Source organism: Python bivittatus, unplaced genomic scaffold (genome assembly GCF_059951505.1).
Source record: "Python bivittatus isolate LINGU-HERP-01145 unplaced genomic scaffold, Pbiv_v1 ctg000850_np1212, whole genome shotgun sequence".
Taxonomy (NCBI): Eukaryota; Metazoa; Chordata; class Lepidosauria; order Squamata; family Pythonidae; genus Python; species Python bivittatus.
In genome coordinates, this window is record NW_028277112.1 from 43,653,331 (window position 1) to 43,672,362 (window position 19,032).

General features: G+C 38.6%; 2 protein-coding genes across 3 annotated transcripts in view; one reads left to right on the plus strand and one right to left on the minus strand.

Moving 5' to 3' along the window:
• BRD10 (bromodomain containing 10) overlaps positions 1 to 18,269 on the minus strand; it is a 97,458-nt gene extending 79,189 nt beyond the window's left edge. For both annotated transcript variants that reach the window (XM_088130215.1, XM_088130214.1), the window contains exon 1: positions 18,129 to 18,269. The gene's annotated coding sequence lies outside the window, so the exon portion shown is untranslated. The remainder of the gene's footprint in view (positions 1 to 18,128) is intronic.
• Positions 18,270 to 18,331: 62 nt separating this feature from the next.
• UHRF2 (ubiquitin like with PHD and ring finger domains 2) overlaps positions 18,332 to 19,032 on the plus strand; it is a 77,296-nt gene continuing 76,595 nt past the window's right edge. The window contains exon 1 of the mRNA XM_088130216.1: positions 18,332 to 18,885. Coding sequence (XP_087986342.1) covers positions 18,733 to 18,885 — 153 coding nt within the window. The 5' untranslated portion in view covers positions 18,332 to 18,732. The remainder of the gene's footprint in view (positions 18,886 to 19,032) is intronic.

Sequence of the window (19,032 nt, forward strand, 5' to 3'; positions counted from 1 at the left end):
GCAACATACAGAATACCGACTAATATGCTAAGTTGGACTCCAGTGGCTATAGTAAGATAGACTGTAGAAAATCTGCATCCATAGATAAGGAGGTGGGCAGTTCTGAAGAAAGTGTACATGTTTACACAAGGTGAATGGTTACTTCTGGCACAAAGCCTATGAAAGTTCTGGTGCCAGAAAATTGAGCTCTGTCTTGGTTTGCTGTGGAACAGCCATTTTGACTGGTATCCCAGACATTTTTGTGGTGTCTGGCTGGCCAAAATTTTATTACTTTTTGCATCCTGAGTGTATGTCGATATACAGTATGTATCTCCAAGTTGCTGGATTGTGGGCAGTAGTATGTTGGCTTGCAAGGTAGTCTCAGTTTGCACAAAATATCCTGAGCAGGCTTGGGATAAAACCTGGCTTTGGCTGCATTTGTGTAATACAGACCAAAATGTGCCAGACTGACCAGTATTGCTCTTAATATTAGCAGGGAACGCTGCATTTGGTAAAGGTACAATTAAGGCTGGTGAGCTAATTCACACCTTCTTTATATTACTGAAGAAAGTTATGTGAAAGTCTTGATTTACTAAGGCTTTAGTAAATTTACTAAATTTACTTTCATCATGAACAGCACTGTTCATGATGAAAGATTGAGTGAATTAGTGATGGGTGGAAGAGTGATGAGAGGTGATGAATGTATGACAAACCATTTATTTGTAGCATCAATAACAGATCTTGGAAGAAATGGACATGAAAGAAAAGGAATGAAGTGAAAGAAACTAGAGGGAGAGTAGAAAGACTGCAGGAAGAGAAGTATGATTCTTGTTTTGGAAAGGGTAGACGCTAAAAAGAAGCCTCCAGCAGACTGAATGGAATGGAATAAAAGTTATTAAATTATTTCATGGGAAACTGAAGGAGGATTGTACAGATTTGTATGAAAATTATAGTGATACATCAAAGAATGGAATTGAAACAGGGACTTCCGGTTTGGGAATGGCGCTGTAGAACATGTCTCTCGCTTCTCTCTTGATTAAAGGGCTTTCAAACTCCTGAATTATTGGACTCTGTGGATAAAGACTTCGTTTACTGGGTAATTAATTTTTTTTATTATATACTATCTTGCTTCTAATAAGTTATTGGCATAGCAACTAAATATAAATGATCAATAGTTAGTTTAACTCCTACTACATCACTATATGCTGAGCCAGGAAAGATGGCAGAGGATTCTTCTACTAACTTGTTAAAAGAGATTCTGGCTCAGCTACAAGCTCTGGAGCCAATTCAACAAGATCTTAAGCTGAGCTTAAGAATGATCTAAAGCAGATGCAAGAAAAAATGGCTAGAAATGAAGATCGATTACAAGCCCACGAGACCATAACACAAGCTAGTCATAATATTTGGAATAAATGAATTACTTATCTAGAATCACAACTGCGTACGAAAAATCTACATGTGACTGGTATTAAGAACCCAAGTCAACCAAATCTGGCTGAATTTATGGAGGATTTTTTCAGAAAGCTCCTCTCTTTAGGAATGGACTTTCTAGTCAAGATTAAAGACTAGAACTAGTTCCAATATCATTACTGTGCAGTTCCTTCATGTTACCACAAGAGATGAAATTTTATGTATATCTCACCAGGAATCAGTAAATTCTCCACTGATGTGGGGTTCCAACCAAAGTAAGATATCAATTTATCCTGGTTTTACCAAGGAAGCTTCAGATAAGAGAAGAAAGTTTTCAAAAGCCTGAAATTTTGCTAGATCAGCACAACTCCAATATTCCATGTGATTTCCAGCAATATTCTGCATTAATTATCAACATCAAGTGCATAAATTTGACAATTCCTCAAATGCAAAGGCCTTTATCCTATCGTTGAAATCTGCTGATGGAAAAGCCTGATTCTGTCTCAATTCATAGTAATGGCTATGGGAGAAGTTTGAGGCAAGCTTGTCTACTCCATGATAATGAGTCTGGGCGTATTGCCAACTTAAGTTTTTAACTCTATATTTTCCATCTTAGTTTAAATGAATAGTTTGAAGTTGTTCTGTACATTTACTTATAATAAGAGAGATGAGCTACAGTGCTATCCCACTGGGAAGTCGTATATTTCTATTTCTTTATCCTTCTGTTTATTTTTAACTTTTTTTCCAGTTTTTATAACAATGTTTCTTGCTTGTTGTTTTATTTTCTTGCACTTAATCACGATTCTCTTTTTTTCTTTCAAGTATAGATTCTATATATATGTAATACAATGCTATTTGAATAATAATTTGAGTTCCTATGCAGGTTCTACATCTGTGAGCAATATTAGAAAATATGATAAATATTTAACTATAGAAAGGTTCATTACTAGATGTTTGTCAATAGGTACAGGTTATAAAATAAATTGGTATTGGGAGAATATTGATAAGTGGGCCAAAACAAAATTAATGGATGAAGTTAGTTAGTATTAATGTAAAAGGGCTACAAGATTCCAAAAAACAAAATGTAATCATAGCATATTTAAAATTGTTAAGGGCAGACATTGCTTATTTACAGGAGACACATTTAATGGAACAAGCTAAATTTCTATTAATGAAAGATTGGATGAGACAGGTTTACCTCACAGATACTTCAATGAAAGCCAAAGGTGTGGCCATTTTGGTTCGAAAAGGATTTTCAATTGATGTACAACAGGTTATTACTGATGTCAATGGCTGTTATTTAATTTTATGTGCTAAAATAGCAGAGACTGCAATAGCTATGGTTGTTTATGGACCTAATATAGATTCTCCTATTAGGTTTCATGAATGTTTTTGACATTTGAATGAATGTATGATGAAGTGGTAATAGGAGAAGATTTTAATGAAATACTGGATCCAGAACTTGATAGAAACCCACAATGATTGTTCAAAGAAAACAATCATTAGTGAGGGAAACAATTAAAATATTTATTGAAGAATTGAGTTTAATAAACCCTTGGTGTTTGACGTATCCAACTAAAAGAAAATATACATTTTATTCAGATGTGCACCAGAATTTTTTAGGATTGATTATTTTTTAATATCACCAACTCCATATAATCATATTCAAGAATGTAATATAGACTTTTGTTATAGATCACAGTGCAATTACTTTGAATTGTGTGTTTCAGAAATGAGTTAAGGCATCAAGAAATTGGTATTTTGATGTTTCTCTGTTGAATGATAATTTGTATAACAAGTGGGGGTAGACTTTGCAATCCTTTGATTTGAATTCAGGAACATCAAGTGCCTGAATTTTTGAATGGGAAGTATATACCGTATTTTTCCGTCAATAAGATGCCCGCATGTACAAGACGATCCCCACTTTTCCAACCCAAAATTAAGAAATCAATATTTTAAAGATAGTGCAGAACACATTTTTATTTAGTAATTAGGTAACATTTGCCTGATACACTCGGTGGGAGGAGGTCCAAACCGTCTCTCTGCAGCTCTATTTCCATGCTGTTTTGCATAACTGATTACATTCAATCACGAGTGAAACTGCCGATAGCTTGTCTCTGCAAACAGACTTCCTCTAATTGGTTTGTTCAGCATCAGCTGACATCAGTTACATAAGGCTCGTGATTGGAGGAAGTCTGTTTGCAGAGACAGTATGGGCAGTTTCACTTGTGATTGGAGGCTCGTGATTGGAGGAAGCCTGTTTGCAGAGACAGTATGGGCAGTTTCACTTGTGATTGGAGGCTCATGATTGGAGGAAGCCTGTTTGCAGAGTCAAGCTATTTCACTTGTGATTGGAGGCTAGAAATAGGAGGAAGCCTGTTTGCAGAGACAAAGTATGGGCAGTTTTGCAACTGCACGGTTCTCTCCTCAACTTACTTCCTTGAATAAGACACCCTTCAATTTTTAGTGTAAGGATTTTAGAAAAAAGTATCGTCTTATAGTCAGAAAAATACGGTAAATCTTATTTCCAAGGTTGAATTATTGCTTATGCATCATATAAAAATAAAATAAAAAATAAAAGGGAAAATAATTTGAAAGATGAATTGAAACATTTATGGACACAGAGGGTTAGAAACCCATCTACTATTTTCTATAGAGAAATACAGAAGAAGAAATATGAATTAAATCCTATAATATCACAGCAGACAGAATTAATGTTAACATGTTTAAGACAGAGATACTGGGAGAATGGTGAAAGATCAGGTCAAATTTTGGCTAATAGTTTAAAACCAAAGAAAAATAGGGCTATGATTCCGATTATTAGAGGTGAAAGAGATGAAATATATAAAACTTCAAAAGATATAAATTGTCAATTTTTAAAATTTTATCAGAATTATATAGCAAACCAGAGAATATATTGAATGAGGATATAGAGGCCTTCTTAGATAATATAAATCTACCACACCTAGATGTTGTTGTTGTTGTTCAATTGTTAAGTCGTGTCCGACTCTTCGTGACCCCATGAACCATATCACGCCAGGCCTTCCTGTCCTTCACTGCCTCCCTACCACACCTAGATATAAAAAAACAATTATTTGCTCCACTATCTGAGGTAAAGATTAAACAAATAATTTTCAAAATGGCAAGTGGTAAAACACCAGGATAGGATGGATTTCCTATAGAATGTTATAAAACATTTATAGATCTTTTGGTGCCAAAACTCTGTCAATTGCACGATGAGATACTTGATAAGGGAATATTATCAGAGGCATTTAAACCAGGCTTATATTGCAATTATACCAAAACCAGGTAAAGACCATACTCAATGTGCTAATTATTGTCCAATTTCTCTGATTAATGTTGATACAAAGAGCTTAACAGCAGTGCTAGCAAATAGATTACAACAAGTGATGCCATTCGTTATTAAGAATGATCAAGCATGATTTATAAAAACTAAGCAAGCAGCCGATAATATTAGGTTAGGTGTAGATTTAATAGATTTGAATAAAGATCAATTTGTCATTTTATCTATAGATGAAGAAAAAGCTTTTGACAAAATATATAGACAGTATATGTTTGCTGTATTAAATAGGTTTGGATTTCCCCTGAAATTTATAAAATTTATAAGATATTATATGAGTCCCCCACATCTAAAGTAAAGGTTAATGGTATTCGTTCTGCTACTTTCTCATTATTTAGAGGCACTAGACAAGGATGTCCACTTTCACCCTTGCTTTTCAATATCTGCATGGAACACTTGTCTTGTGCTATTAGACAACATCAGGAGATTTATGGAGTGCTACATAATTCAGCTGAACACAAATTGGTTTTATTTGCAGATGATATTCTTTTATTGTTAAACCTCATACTACTATTCCAGTGCTGATGCAAATGATAGATGCCTTTAGTAAAATAGGAGAATATTCTATTAATTGGTCCAAATTGGAATTGATGCTAGTAGGTGAAAAATTAGTTATCCATCCATTTAAGAAATAACAATTTTGTATTTGTACCGAATTTATTAAATATTTAGTTATGTGCATACCAAAAGATATAACTCAGTAAGATCTAATATAAATAAAATATGTAAAGAGGTTTCTTTAGATATGGATAGATGGGAGTCATTAAACCTCACCCTTTGGGGAAAGGTGAATACTCTCAAAATGAATATTATTCCCAGATTAATTTATATTCTGAGAGGAATTCCCGTTCAAACATCTGGAAAATATTTTCAGAAAATAAATTGTTTAGAATTTTTTTATGGGGTTCTTCAATTCCGAGAATATCTTTACAGAAAATGCAATTACCAATTAGTGAGGGAGGATTCGGTTTTCCAAATCTGGAGTTATAGTATCAAGCTTACCTATTGTCAAGTATTAAATACGGGAAGCCAACAACTGGTGTTTATTTTCTGATTTGGGCAACACTGGAAGATAGATAGATAGATAGATAGATAGATAGATAGATAGATAGACAGACAGACAGACAGACAGACAGCCAGCCAGCCAGCCAGCCAGCCAGCCAGCCAGCCAGCCAGCCAGCCAGCCAGCCAGCCAGCCAGCCAGCCAGCCAGCCAGCCAGCCAGCCAGCACTTTTGGTTGGATGGATAGTATTAGGATCTAAATACAACAGAACTCTAATATGCAAAAACTACAAGGGGATTAATTTAAGTGTGTCTGAAAAGAGGTTTGTCAGCATTCTGACGGAAAGGATACTAAAAGTGACAATGAGCAAAGTTGGGAAGTGCAGTGTGGCTTTACGCTGGATGGGAGTTACCGTATTTTTCTGTCAATAAGATGCCCCCATGTACAAGACGACCCCCACTTTTCCAACCCAAAATTAAGAAATCAATATTTTAAAGATAGTGCAGAATACATTTTTATTTAGTAATTAGGTAACATTTACCTGATATACTCGGTGGGAGGAGGTCCAAACCGTCTCTCTGCAGCTCTATTTCCAGGCTCTTTTGCATAACTGATTACATTCAATCACGAGTGAAACTGCCGATAGCTTGTCTCTGCAAACAGCCTTCCTCTAATTGGTTTGTTCAGCATCAGCTGACGTCAGTTACATAAGGCTCGTGATTGGAGGAAGCCTGTTTGGGAGACAAGCTATTTCACTCGGGATTGGAGGCTAGAAATAGGAGGAAGCCCGTTTGCAGAGACAAAGTATGGGCAGTTTTGCCACCGTGCGGTTCTCTCCTCGGCTGACTTCCTTGAATAAGACGCCCTTCAATTTTTAGCATAAGGATTTTAGAAAAAAGTATTGTCTTATAGTCGGAAAAATATGGTATACAGATCAAATAATTGCTCTTCAGCAGGTAATCGAGAAAAGCATGAATGTGAGAAGTAAAGGTTATTGCTTTTTTGATTTAGAGAAAGGGTAATAAAGTGAATAGTCTTATTTGTTTTGGAGATGAAAGCTTGGATTTTAATGTGATACGAGCAGTGAATGATGGAAGTATAGCATGTTTGATTGCTTAGTGAATGGGTTGAACCTGAGCATAGAATAAGAGAAGGATGTGCAATGTTCTCCTTAATGTACTTATGGTGATGGCAGAGGTTTGTTGGGTGTGGATGTGAGTGTATATGCACTTTTGAATGTAATGATGCTGTGCTGTTAGCTGAGAACCCAGATGATTTACACTGTTACATTGTATGATGAATCAAACAGAATGGATCTGAAAATTAATGTTATCAAAGACTAAAGTAGCTGTGTTTTAAGTGGAGTAAATGATTAATTACAAGTTATATTTAAATGGAAAAATCCACAGCAAGGAGATAAATTGTACCTCTGTAGAATGCTTATTAAAAATGGGGAAATGAGAAATGTTAAGATGGGCACATGCTGGCAGAAAAGCACTGGATATTAAGTGGTCTGTTGAGAGGAATGAATGTTTATTGAATGAAGGGAAAATGGCTGTATTTAGAGCATGCTTCTGGGCACTGTATTTTAGAAAACTTAGAGTTAGGTATATCAGGGGAAACTTTAAGTTGAATACAGGTGGAATGGTTTGCTTAAGAATTATTTGAGGTAAAAGAAGAGACAAGCTCACTCAAGAATGATTGGGTGCCAAATGAATGTGGATTGAATACAAAAAGGACCGATCAGTATGAAAGAAGTACATTAGTAGTTTGTAGTATACTACAATAGTAGTATACTACATTAGTAGTACATTAGTAGTATATAGACCAAAGTAGTTTGGTCATATAATTAGTTCTCAGGCATGGCCATGAGATTGAAGCCACACCCCTTTATATATATGTAGTCCTTGTTTAGTGACTGCCTCATTTAGCAACCATTCAGAGTTAGGAGAGTGATGAAAAAGTAATTTTATGACCAATCCTTGCATTTATGACCTTTGCAGGTCTGTAAAGCAAAGGAAAGCTGAAGTAAGATCATAAGCATAGTTGTGGTTTCACTTAGTGACTGCTTCGCTTAACAACTGAGCTGCTACTCCCAATTGTGGTTGCTAAATGAGGACTACCTGTATGTGTCAACATTGCACGCACAAACAAAGGAGCAGAGTTTGATCATGTAGTTGTGCCCATCTTTTTTTCTCTCTCTCCCCCTCACATGCCTCTGACTTGTAATGGTATGCTTAGAAACAGAGATTTATATTCTAACCTGTTGGAGTCCCCTGCTTTATCAGTTAAAAGAACCACCTCCTTGCCAGCTGATCTAGGAGCCATGAGTAAAAGACTGAGAAAGTTTCTGCCTTAGAAACTTGGGAACTAAGCTGCATTTTAAAGGGGGAAAAGAACACAGTTGCTGAGAACGATGTAACCTTATCCTATTCTCTTTCAATAAATTTTGGTAATGAAACTTTGGAGGAATCTTGCTTTCTGTGGAGGTACAACAGCCAAGAAAACCATGGCCCCAGCCACCATGTCTTATGGATTTTGGCTACCTATTGAAACTTTTGATTCTTTGAATTCAGACTACATTTGTGCCTATGTCTTCATTTGCTGGAAGTACAACCTTGAAATTGCTAATTAATTGATTAATGCATACACTTTTTTTCAGATGCAGAAACCATCCTAAATTTAGGATGCTCTTTGGAAATATAAGCTTTCTTCTAGGGAGGACTAAAATATATTTATTGCTTGAATTGGAAGACAAGATAACATACCCTTCCTATCCCATATATGCCTGCTGGACTGTAGGTTGAATCTTTACTGCTGATCACACAGTAAGCCAGATGTTTAGACTGGATTTGGCATTTTATCCACCTATTGAGTCCTTCCCAAGGATCTGGGATAGGCAGATATTGTTTGATGGTGTTAAAGATATTGTCGCAGGATGTAAACTGTTCCAAGTAAAGCTGCCTTTTGCAAATGACTGATGGTGATTTTGTCAATGCTGACGGTGTTCAAATGGTGCTCCAGACGTTTTGGGATTGCACCCAAGGTGCCTATTACTGATGGTACTATCTTTGCTTTCTTTTACCACAGTCCTTCTACTTCTATTTGCAGCTCTTTGTATTTTGAGATTTTCTCCAGTTCTTTCTCTTCTAATCTGCTGTCTCCAGGTATTGCAATGTCCACTATCCAGACTTTTTTTGTCTTTCTTATCAACAATTGTTAAGTCTGGGGTGTTGTGTGGCAGGTGCTTGTCTGTTTGAATTCTAAAGTCCCAGAGCACTTTAGCTTCTTCATTTTCTATTACTTGTCTGTTTCATGGTCCCATCAGTGTTTGCTTGCAGGCAAATGGTATTTCTTGCAGATATTCCAATGCACCATTGTTGCTACTTTGTCATGCCGTTGTTTGTAGTCAGTCTGGGCGATCTTGCAGCAGCTAACCAGGGGGTCCACTGTTTCTTCAGCTTCTTTGCAGAGGCGGCATTTGCTGTCTGTTGCTGTCTTCTCAGTTCTGGCTTTAAATGCATTTGTTCTTAAGGCTTGGTCTTGTGCAGCCAGAATTAGCCCCTCTGCCTCTTTCTTCATCTTTCCATCTCTTAGCCATTGCCAGGTCTTGTTGTTATCTGCTTTGCCTGCTAGTTTTTTTGTGCACTGGCCATGTAGTATTTTGCCTCGCCATGTCTCTTTTCTATTTTTCATTTGGTCTTTCTTATTCTTATTTATTAAATTTATATGCCATCTGACTCCCATCAACTCTGGGCGGGTTACAAAATGTTAAAAAAAAATTTAAAACAAGAAAACAACATAAAACAAAAAAGAGCAAAGATGGCAAAGATAACTAACCCAGATGGGAACAAAGACAAAGAAGAAAAGGGGACTTCAAATCACACTTGCCAAAGGTAAAAAAAAAAAAAAACAAACGGGAGGAAAGAAGAAGATGGTAATTACTTGATAGAATGAAGGATGGAAGTCATAATTCTGTATTTTCTTTTTTTCTTTTCTTTTTTCTTTTTCTTATCTTTCCTTTGATTCTTTATATTTTTATTGTATTTTAAAAGTCTAATAATAAATAAATAAATAAATAATGCTTGCCAAGGGCTTGGGTGAAGAATCAGGTCTTCAAGGCCCTTCAAATTTGGGGGGAACCTCATTCCAGAGGGCAGGTGCTGCTACAGAGAAGGTGCACTTCTGGGTCTCGATAGATGGCATTATTTAACTGAAGGTACTTGGAATATGCCAATCCTGCCAGATCGGATTGCTGGACAGATACTATCTTGAGTGGTCCCTCAAGCAACTATGCCCTAATAGGTAATGACCAGCACTTTGAATCACACCTGGAAGCATTGGTACCCAGTGCAGCTCATAAGCAGAGGTGTAACATGGACATACCAAAGCATGCCCATCACTGTCTGCACCACTGTATTCTGGACCAGTTCAAGGTTCCAAGTGGTCTTCAGGGCAGCCCCACGTAGAACGCATTGCAGTAGTCAAACCATGAGGCGATCAGAGCATGAGTGACTGTGTGAAGGGCTTCTATACTTCTACACTGGGACAATGTATTTCATTATACCAGAGATAGCAGGCTAATGTAAGAGATCTGGGGTGGGTTTGAAAGCATATATGGTTTTAAAACATAATTTTAATGAAGAAAAGCTAGGGAAATTCAGGATGAATTATCCCCAACATCCCAGATATGGAAGCAACAGACTATAATTCCAAGAAGTGTTGCTTTTCTGGAGCTTATTTTAGTACCTTTGTGGATGAGTGAATGAGATAAAAAAGGAATGAAGATGATATCTAGTGGTGGCAGCAGCAAAATCTGTTTCTTGTTTTTAACCTCCTTGGGTTTCTTCTCCTAGCTACTGAAGGTACAGAAATGTACAAAGAAAAAAAGGAATGGGAAATGCCTAACTATAATAAAAATTCTGCATATAAATTCTGAATATAGTCTATATTACACACTCTGTAGTATAATTTGGTCAGGGCGTCATAAAACAGGAAGAGTGCTGTGTTCTGGAACTGATTTTTAGGTACCTATATGATAAGGAAAGCAATACAGCATATGGATAGAAGGCGTGGAATAGAGAGCCTAACACCCTTTATCCTCTTTATATTGTTTTATCATCATTTATTAGAGGCACATGATTACATAACTTTGTCAGATTTGTTTAATTTTACAAAAGGTACAAAATTTCATATATTCTACACATATATTTAGATATATTCTAGCTAAATATAAGTTGGGAAAGTCTGCTTGGTAGACTGCTCTATCAGGTTATGGTTATAATTAAAATAATAATCTTCTTGGGTCCAAAAAATTCACTCATCCTCTTAGCTCTAATAAAGCTGAATGTTATTTCACACAGCCTAATCATATAGTTTCCAAGATAAGGACCTCTGTGAGAAGCCATAGCAACATTCAACATACTAAATATATTTCATATTAATTACAATGACAGATATAGGCACAATAAGCAGGAATTAGGTAAAATGTGCCCTTTAAAAAAAGACAATTTAAACTATAGTTTTAAGGATTTCAACAGAATAAAAATGGAAAAATATAACATTAACATCCATATTCAGTACTTCTCAGAAAGATGTCTGTAAGAAGAATTACTAACATAGCTAAAAATGGAAGACATATTTGAATAAAACTATCTTTAATTGCAGGATTCTCAAGGTTCTCTGCTGTTAAGCTTATTTATTTCATTCAAAGCAATCTCCATACTTTCAAACAATGATTCTATGGAAGATGTATTTTTGCTTTCCAATATTTTGTGACAGTAAATCTGGCAATTAACAGCAACAAAAAAGAATTAATTTATTGTCTGTTCATAAATCATAGGTCATGTGGATAGCAACTCAATAGTAGAATAAATTATTAAAAATAGTTCATTTCCCCAATTTACCTGAAAATGTTTGATACTTAGGTTGGCATTGCCATCCAAAATTTTATGTATCAATTTGATTAATACCCCAACAATACCATTTTGAATGGTTATGACTGATATAATGTAAATTTAGTGGCATTTAATACCATGCATAGATTACCTTTATAGTTAGTTCTTGAATGTTTGCAAAATAGATTCAAAGAGATGAAGATACCAAGTTGATTCATTGAGTTCTGATCCCAAATTATTTTCCCAGACTTATTTTTTTAGACATTCATGGCAATTACCTTGAGTCTGTCTGTCTGTCTATCTGTCTGTCTATCATCTATCGAACATATACAGCTGGCGATCTCATAAAATGATCCTAGGTGGCTCACAACAATAGGAATAAAAACAAAACCACCCTTCCCACTAGGCACCAGACCAAACAGCCTCCTGACCCAACCCCAATCCTAGCCAACGCTCAGAGGAAGAGCCAGGTGTTCATAGCCTTCTGGAAGGTTAAAAGGGTAGGGATCCCTCAATTCTCAGTTGGGAGGCTATTCTAAAGAGGTGGGGCAGTTACTAAGAAAACATACCTCTGAGGTCCCATCAGATGGCAACATTTAAGGGAGTGGACCTGGAGCCGGCTTACTCTATCTAAACTAGTGGGATGGGCAGATACCCTTCAGAAGAGGCTGTCCCACAAGTAACCTGGCCTTGTGTAGGACTTTAAAGGTGGTAATCAAATCTTGAATTGCACCCGGAAAGCAACTGGGAGCCAGTGCAGCTCATGCCACAGTGGTGTAAATTGGGGTGAATCGTGGGGTACCCAAAACTGCACATGCCACTGCATTCTGGACGTGTTGCAGCTTCCAGGTGGCCTTCAAGGGGAGCCCCATGTAGAGCATGCTGAAGTAATTCAAATGGGAGAGACTAAGGCATACCAATAGAAGCGAATATGTGTAGCTCAGGGTTGAACTGTGGAGTCCTTGGGGTTCTCTGAGCTTGGTTGTTTTCTTGCAAATGTTTCATTACCTGGCTAGGTAACATCTTCAGTGCTAGAATGGAATGGGGTTTGCTCTCTGTTTATATATTGTGGCATGCCCTGATAGTGTTGGTGGTAGTTAATCTCTACTTAAGGCTTGCAGAGTGTTCATGGTGTTGCCATGATCACCAACTAGCAGTCAGAAGACATAATGAAAACTCTTTAATCTCACAACACATGGACAGACTTAACCATAGTTTCAGCTGGGAAACTGTTAGCATCTTAGACCAAGCTAAATCCAAAAATGCAAGGAAATTATTGGAAGCTTGGTATTCAAACAAGGCAGCCATCAACAGGCACATAGAGATAAACAACATCTACACACTATTCAAAAGAGACAAAATAGAAAGGAAAACAAAAGACCAGAACATCTCCTCACCAGCAATCATCAACCAGATAAGCAGAGATTAACACCAAGATCACCACTAGACATACAAGCAGTAAACAATATCTTAATCAAGGAACTACCAGAGAAAAAAATAGAACAAAACAAAACCCACACCCCCAACACTAGCAGGGCATGCCACAATATATAAACAGAGAGCAAACCCCATTCCATTCTAGCACTGAAAATGTTACCTAGCCGGGTAATGAAACGTTTGCAAGAAAACAACCAAGCTCAGAGAACCCCAAGGACTCCATAGACTAAGGCATGAATGACTGTGAGCAATTGAAGCATGAAGAATAATCATTCCTAAAATATTGGTTATTTACAGTATTTATTTAGTTTAAGGCACCCAACTCTAAAGCAACTCTGGGCAGCTAGGAATATAATTAATGAGATATAATTAAAAGGAAATTTGAGCCAGTTTGAACCATTTGAGCCAGTTTTGAACTTGGACTGCCTCTTCTGCAAACATATTCAGCAGAGATCTCTGGTTCTATGGTTTAAAGATGACTTGATTCAAATTAACTGTGGCACTAACTATGAACTCCCTTTTCTGGATATGTAGGAAGAATAGAGAAAGAGGATAATTCAAGCCTGAGGCTCACTGCTGCATATTTCTCCTTGCTGACATCATATTAAACTATGCAATGGTGTAACATCTGAACACATCCAATATAAATTCTGAAAGAGTTAAAAGAAAAAAGTTATTTATTTCACAAAACCATGTATATCTGGTAAGTATTAAATTGGCTGAAAGACTGGGATAAAAAGAAGTTTGTGTAGAAATGAAAGATGAACTATAGATTTTGTTAGAACCGAAGATTCAGGAGAAATGCTTCACTGCTTTCAAAGGATTTTTTTTATCAAGTTGGAGGCTTTGGAAATGCTCCACTGCTTTTAAATGAGGTTTTGTACCAAATCTTGATATAGATGTAATACTAATACTCAGCTGAAAATAATGGAAGATTTCTATCACCTTCAACTTAATTTAGGATTTGGCTGAAATGTTCCAACATAAATAATGACAGATTTAATTCAAAGCACTTTGTTCTATTTCCAATCCTTGATTCTCCTGAAGGAGAAAAGGTATCCTGCATACATTTATTAGCAATCTGTATAACATTGTCATGGTGGTGAGCCTGATTTTAGTTTTGGTTCCTACTACTTTAAGATGACAAGCTCCATGAATTCTTTACATTCACTGTAGAGCAGTGCTACCCAAACCTGGGTAAATTACCCAAAATTGGGTAAAAGTGGTTTTTATTTGAGTAATGACACATGAACCCATTACTCAATCACAACAGGGGCATTTAAAGTGACTTAAAGATTTTCTCCCAAAGTATTTCTATTAGGACAAAAATCAATGAAATTATCAATGGTAATCTATTGAAATGACATAAAGATCATTCAATGATACTGTTTTTACAATACAGATAGTCCTCGAGTTATGACCATTCATTCAAGTTACGGTTTTGGGTAATGAAGGAAAAGGTTTGGGAAGCATTGCTGTAGAGGATATAAGGCAGATACCCATAACGGAACAGGCTTTTTCAGGAGGGAAATTGGAAGAAATCAAGCAACCACAGATAATCAAATATGACATCACAGCTCTTCTTGACCAATTAAAAATAAATAAATATTATATCAAAAGAACTTCAGTGTGACATAGCAGATTGTATTAAAGAATGCATTTTTTCTCTGAAATCAGCCATCAGTCCCTGGACCTGGAAAATGGCCAGTCTAAGTATCACTTAAATAAAAGGTTGAAGGGAAAATAAAGGAAGTTATAGGCAAGGAAATGTCTGTTCTGAATAAATAGCAGAAAGTAACATGGTTAAATAAGAACCAAAATGGCTTCTACAAAAATAAGAGGGTATTTTGACAGATCCCAGTAAGCATGTTCATAGAGTGATCTGACATACAGTCAGGTCCAGAAATATTGGGACATCGACACAATTCTAACATCTTTGGCTCTATATACCACCACAATGGATTTGGAATGAAATAAACACAATGTGCGTTAACTGCAGACTGTCAGCTTTAATTTGAGGGTATGTACATCCAACTCAGGTGAATGGTGTAGGAATTACAACAGTTTGCATATGTGCCTCCCACTTGTTAAGGGACCAAAAGTAATGGGACAATTGGCTTCTCAGCTGTTCCATGACCAGGTGTGTGATATCCCCTCAGTACCCCAATTACAATGTGCAGATAAAAGGCCCAGAGTTCATTTCAAGTGTGCTATTTGCATGTGGAATCTGTTGCTGTCAACTCTCAAGATGAGATCCAAAGAGCTGTCACTATCAGTGAAGCAAGCCATCATTAGGCTGAAGAAACAAAACAAACCCATCAGAGAGATAGCAAGAACATTAGGCGTGGCCAAAACAACTGTTTGGAACATTCTCAAAAAGAAGGAACGCACCGGTGAGCTCAGCAACATCAAAAGACCCGGGAGTCAACGGAAAACAACTGTGGTGGATGACCGAAGAATCCTTTCCCTGGTGAAGAAAACACCCTTCACAACAGTTGGCCAGATCAAGAACACTCTCCAGGAGGTAGGTATATGTGTGTCAAAGTCAACAATCAAAAGAAGACTTCACCAGAGTGAATACAGAGGGTTCACCACAAGATGTAAACCATTGGTGAGCCTCAAAAACAGGAAGGCCAGATTAGAGTTTGCCAAACGACATCTAAAAAAGCCTTCACAGTTCTGGAACAACATCCTATGGACTGATGAGACCAAGATCAACTTGTACCAGAGTGATGGGAAGAGAAGAGTATGGAGATGGAAAGGAACTGCTCATGTTCCTAAGCATACCACCTCATCAGTGAAGCATGGTGGTGGTAGTGTCATGGCGTGGGCATGTATGGCTGCCAATGGAACTGGTTCTCTTGTATTTATTGATGATGTGACTGCTGACAAAAGCAGCAGGATGAATTCTGCAGTGTTTCGGGCAATATTATCTGCTCACATTCAGCCAAATGCTGCAGAACTCATTGGACGGCGCTTCACAGTACAGATGGACAATGACCCAAAGCATACTGCAAAAGCAACCAAAGAGTTTTTGAAGGGACAGAAGTGGAATGTTATGCAATGGCCAAGTCAGTCACCTGACCTGAATCCCATTGAGCATGCATTTCACTTGCTGAAGACAAAACTGAAGGGGAAATGCCCCAAGAACAAGCAGGAACTGAAGACAGTTGCAGTAGAGGTCTGGCAGAGCATCACCAGGGATGAAACCCAGCGTCTGGTGATGTCTATGTGTTCCAGGCTTCAGGCTGTGATTGACTGCAACGGATTTGCAACCAAGTATTAAAAAGGGAAAGTTTGATGTATGATTATTATTCTGTCCCATTACTTTTGGTCCCTTAACAAGTGGGAGGCACATATGCAAACTGTTGTAATTCCTACACCGTTCACCTGAGTTGGATGTACATACCCTCAAATTAAAGCTGACAGTCTGCAGTTAACGCACATTGTGTTTGTTTCATTCCAAATCCATTGTGGTGGTGTATAGAGCCAAAGATGTTAGAATTGTGTCGATGTCCCAATATTTCTGGACCAGACTGTATATTGTATAGATTTTGACCACTTACTTCATCAGAGGATCCTAAGGAAATTCACAGCCACAGGAGAAGAGATCAGGTATTCATGTGGATTCCTAACTGGTTAACAAATTGGAAACAGAGTAGGAACAAATAGAGAATTGTGCTAAATAGGCTTCTCAAGGATGTGCATTAGGATCAGTACTTTTTAGTTTTATGAATGATTTGGAGTCAGGGTTGAACAATGATATGGTAAAGGTTTCTGACAACAGCAAATTATTCAGACTGATAATTTAAAAAAAAAGATGCAAAAAGCTTCAGAATGATCACTCCAAATTAGGTGAAATGGTTTTAAAATGGCAAATACAATTCAGTCAAAAGGACAAAATGACGCACATTTATGCACCCCCCCACTTTCATATGTACTTTAATGGGGTCTGAGCTGGCAGTGACTAATCAAGATAACATAAGTAGGAAATCTTAGGTCTGGCCAGTTTGAGAAGTGGAAAGTCCTGGAAGAGAGGTCAGTGTGCTGAAAGCAATATTCAGCTCAAATCATGCTGAATTTTGGGAGGGGGGCTCCTTTTTGCATGATTAATGACAGGAACTCAACTCTGGATTAATAAGAAGAAACCACTAAAGAGAAACAATACAAAAGAAAATGTGTCTGCCTAATCTATGGTTTTTAAAGTGCAATCTGTGGATTCTGGAGATCCGTTCTTATTACACTGAATTCCAATTATTCTTGCTATATTTGGCTCTAGCAAGTCATAGATCTGTGTTTTTTAATGGAATTTGTACAAAAATGTTTACTATAACACATGGACAATTTTATGGAGATTCTCAAAGGCAAAGGACTTACGCAGTCCTAGATTTATGCTTTGGCACCATATTTTTTTTAAGGGGCTGCCCATGGAGGCCATTTTTTGCAGTGCTGTCGCTACAGAGGAATTTAAATGTAACTTCCAAGATATTCGTGTAAACCCAGTAATTATTGTAAACGATTACAACCCATATGTTTGAGTGTGTGATACTATAAAGTTAACTAATAAAAAATTAACAGGATGTGTCTCAGATACATTCTGCGCTGCGAAGATACAAACGTGATCTGTAATGTAATGCAGGTTTTGGTGCCATTCAGTGTAAAATCCGGAGGATCCATGTTTTTATGCTATGGCTGGCAAATGTTAGTCCTGTGGCATTTGTGCTATCCACGTTCACTGATCTGATGTACAGCTGGCTACACCGACGGGATCTCCATGCGTGCGTACGTGTGTTCAATGGATCCCCACCCCAAGGAAGCGTAAACAAGGGAGAAGTGTTTGAATTCCCACTGAATTCACCGCCGCTTTTTTCCAAGTAACGCGTACTTAGGTAAGGATGGTTACTGGATTGCAAGTATCATTCGCTTACAGCGGCGGGAACCCACGGCCGAGTCCGACCGCTCCAGACAAGACTACGGTAAGACGGTGGACTACCGCAATCTCCCAACTCTGCCACGAAAACCAGGCGGAATGTGAACGAACCTCAGATCTGGCGCCTCGAGGTAGCGCGAAAGGGGCGTGGTGCTGGGCCGGGCGTGCTTCGAGAGGCGCGAAGAGGGATTTGAGCACGTGAAACGCCGTCTCTGCCGCTCCACTCCCCGCCAGCCGTTTATTGTCTCTTTAAGGTCGTGGCGCGCGTGGATAGCGGCGGTTGTGGTGGTCTGTGTTTGTCTCGCGAGATCAGCGTTGGCGCCGTGACCTCCATGTGAGAGCAGCGGCGCCTTGGTAAACAGTCCTCGGGGTTAGGACATGGCTCCCGCCGGCGCCCGTTAGCTTAGCCGAGCCGGCAGCTCCCAGCTAAGCTCTGACAGGATTTGCCGCCATTCTGGGGTGGCTCTACAAAGCCGTTGCCGCCGGTGTGTCGCGAGTGGGGCGGGGGGGGATTGGGCGGGCAAGCGTAGGAGGATCCAAGGGTGCTGGCGGGCCGGGGAAGAGGAAGGCCGGCCGGTAGCAGAAGCGGCTCGCGCCGCGGTGGTCCTCGGGATTCAGGCAGCAGCTCCCCATCCCCACCCTCCGCTTCGCCAAGTGGAAAAATCCAGAGGCAGGAAGCTCCTGTTCCTTCTCTTTTCTCCTTCGGGAGCGCGCCATGTGGATCCAGATCCGGACCATCGACGGTGCCCAGACCCGGACTATCGACGACCTCAGCCGGCTCACCAAGATCGAAAGTCTGCGCGAAAAGATCCAGGAGAGCTTCCGCGTAAGCCCTGACCGGCAGCGCCTCTTCTACCGGGGCAAACAGGTGAGGCGTCCGCGACACTCCCTCTCCCCGGCCTCTTAGCTGTGCGCTGCTGCGGCTTTAACCGCTGCTCCGCTGCTGACCCTCCATCAAGGGGTTTTCTTGACCGTCGTCTAAGGGGAAGGAAGCAGTCGGGGATGCCTTTGTGCC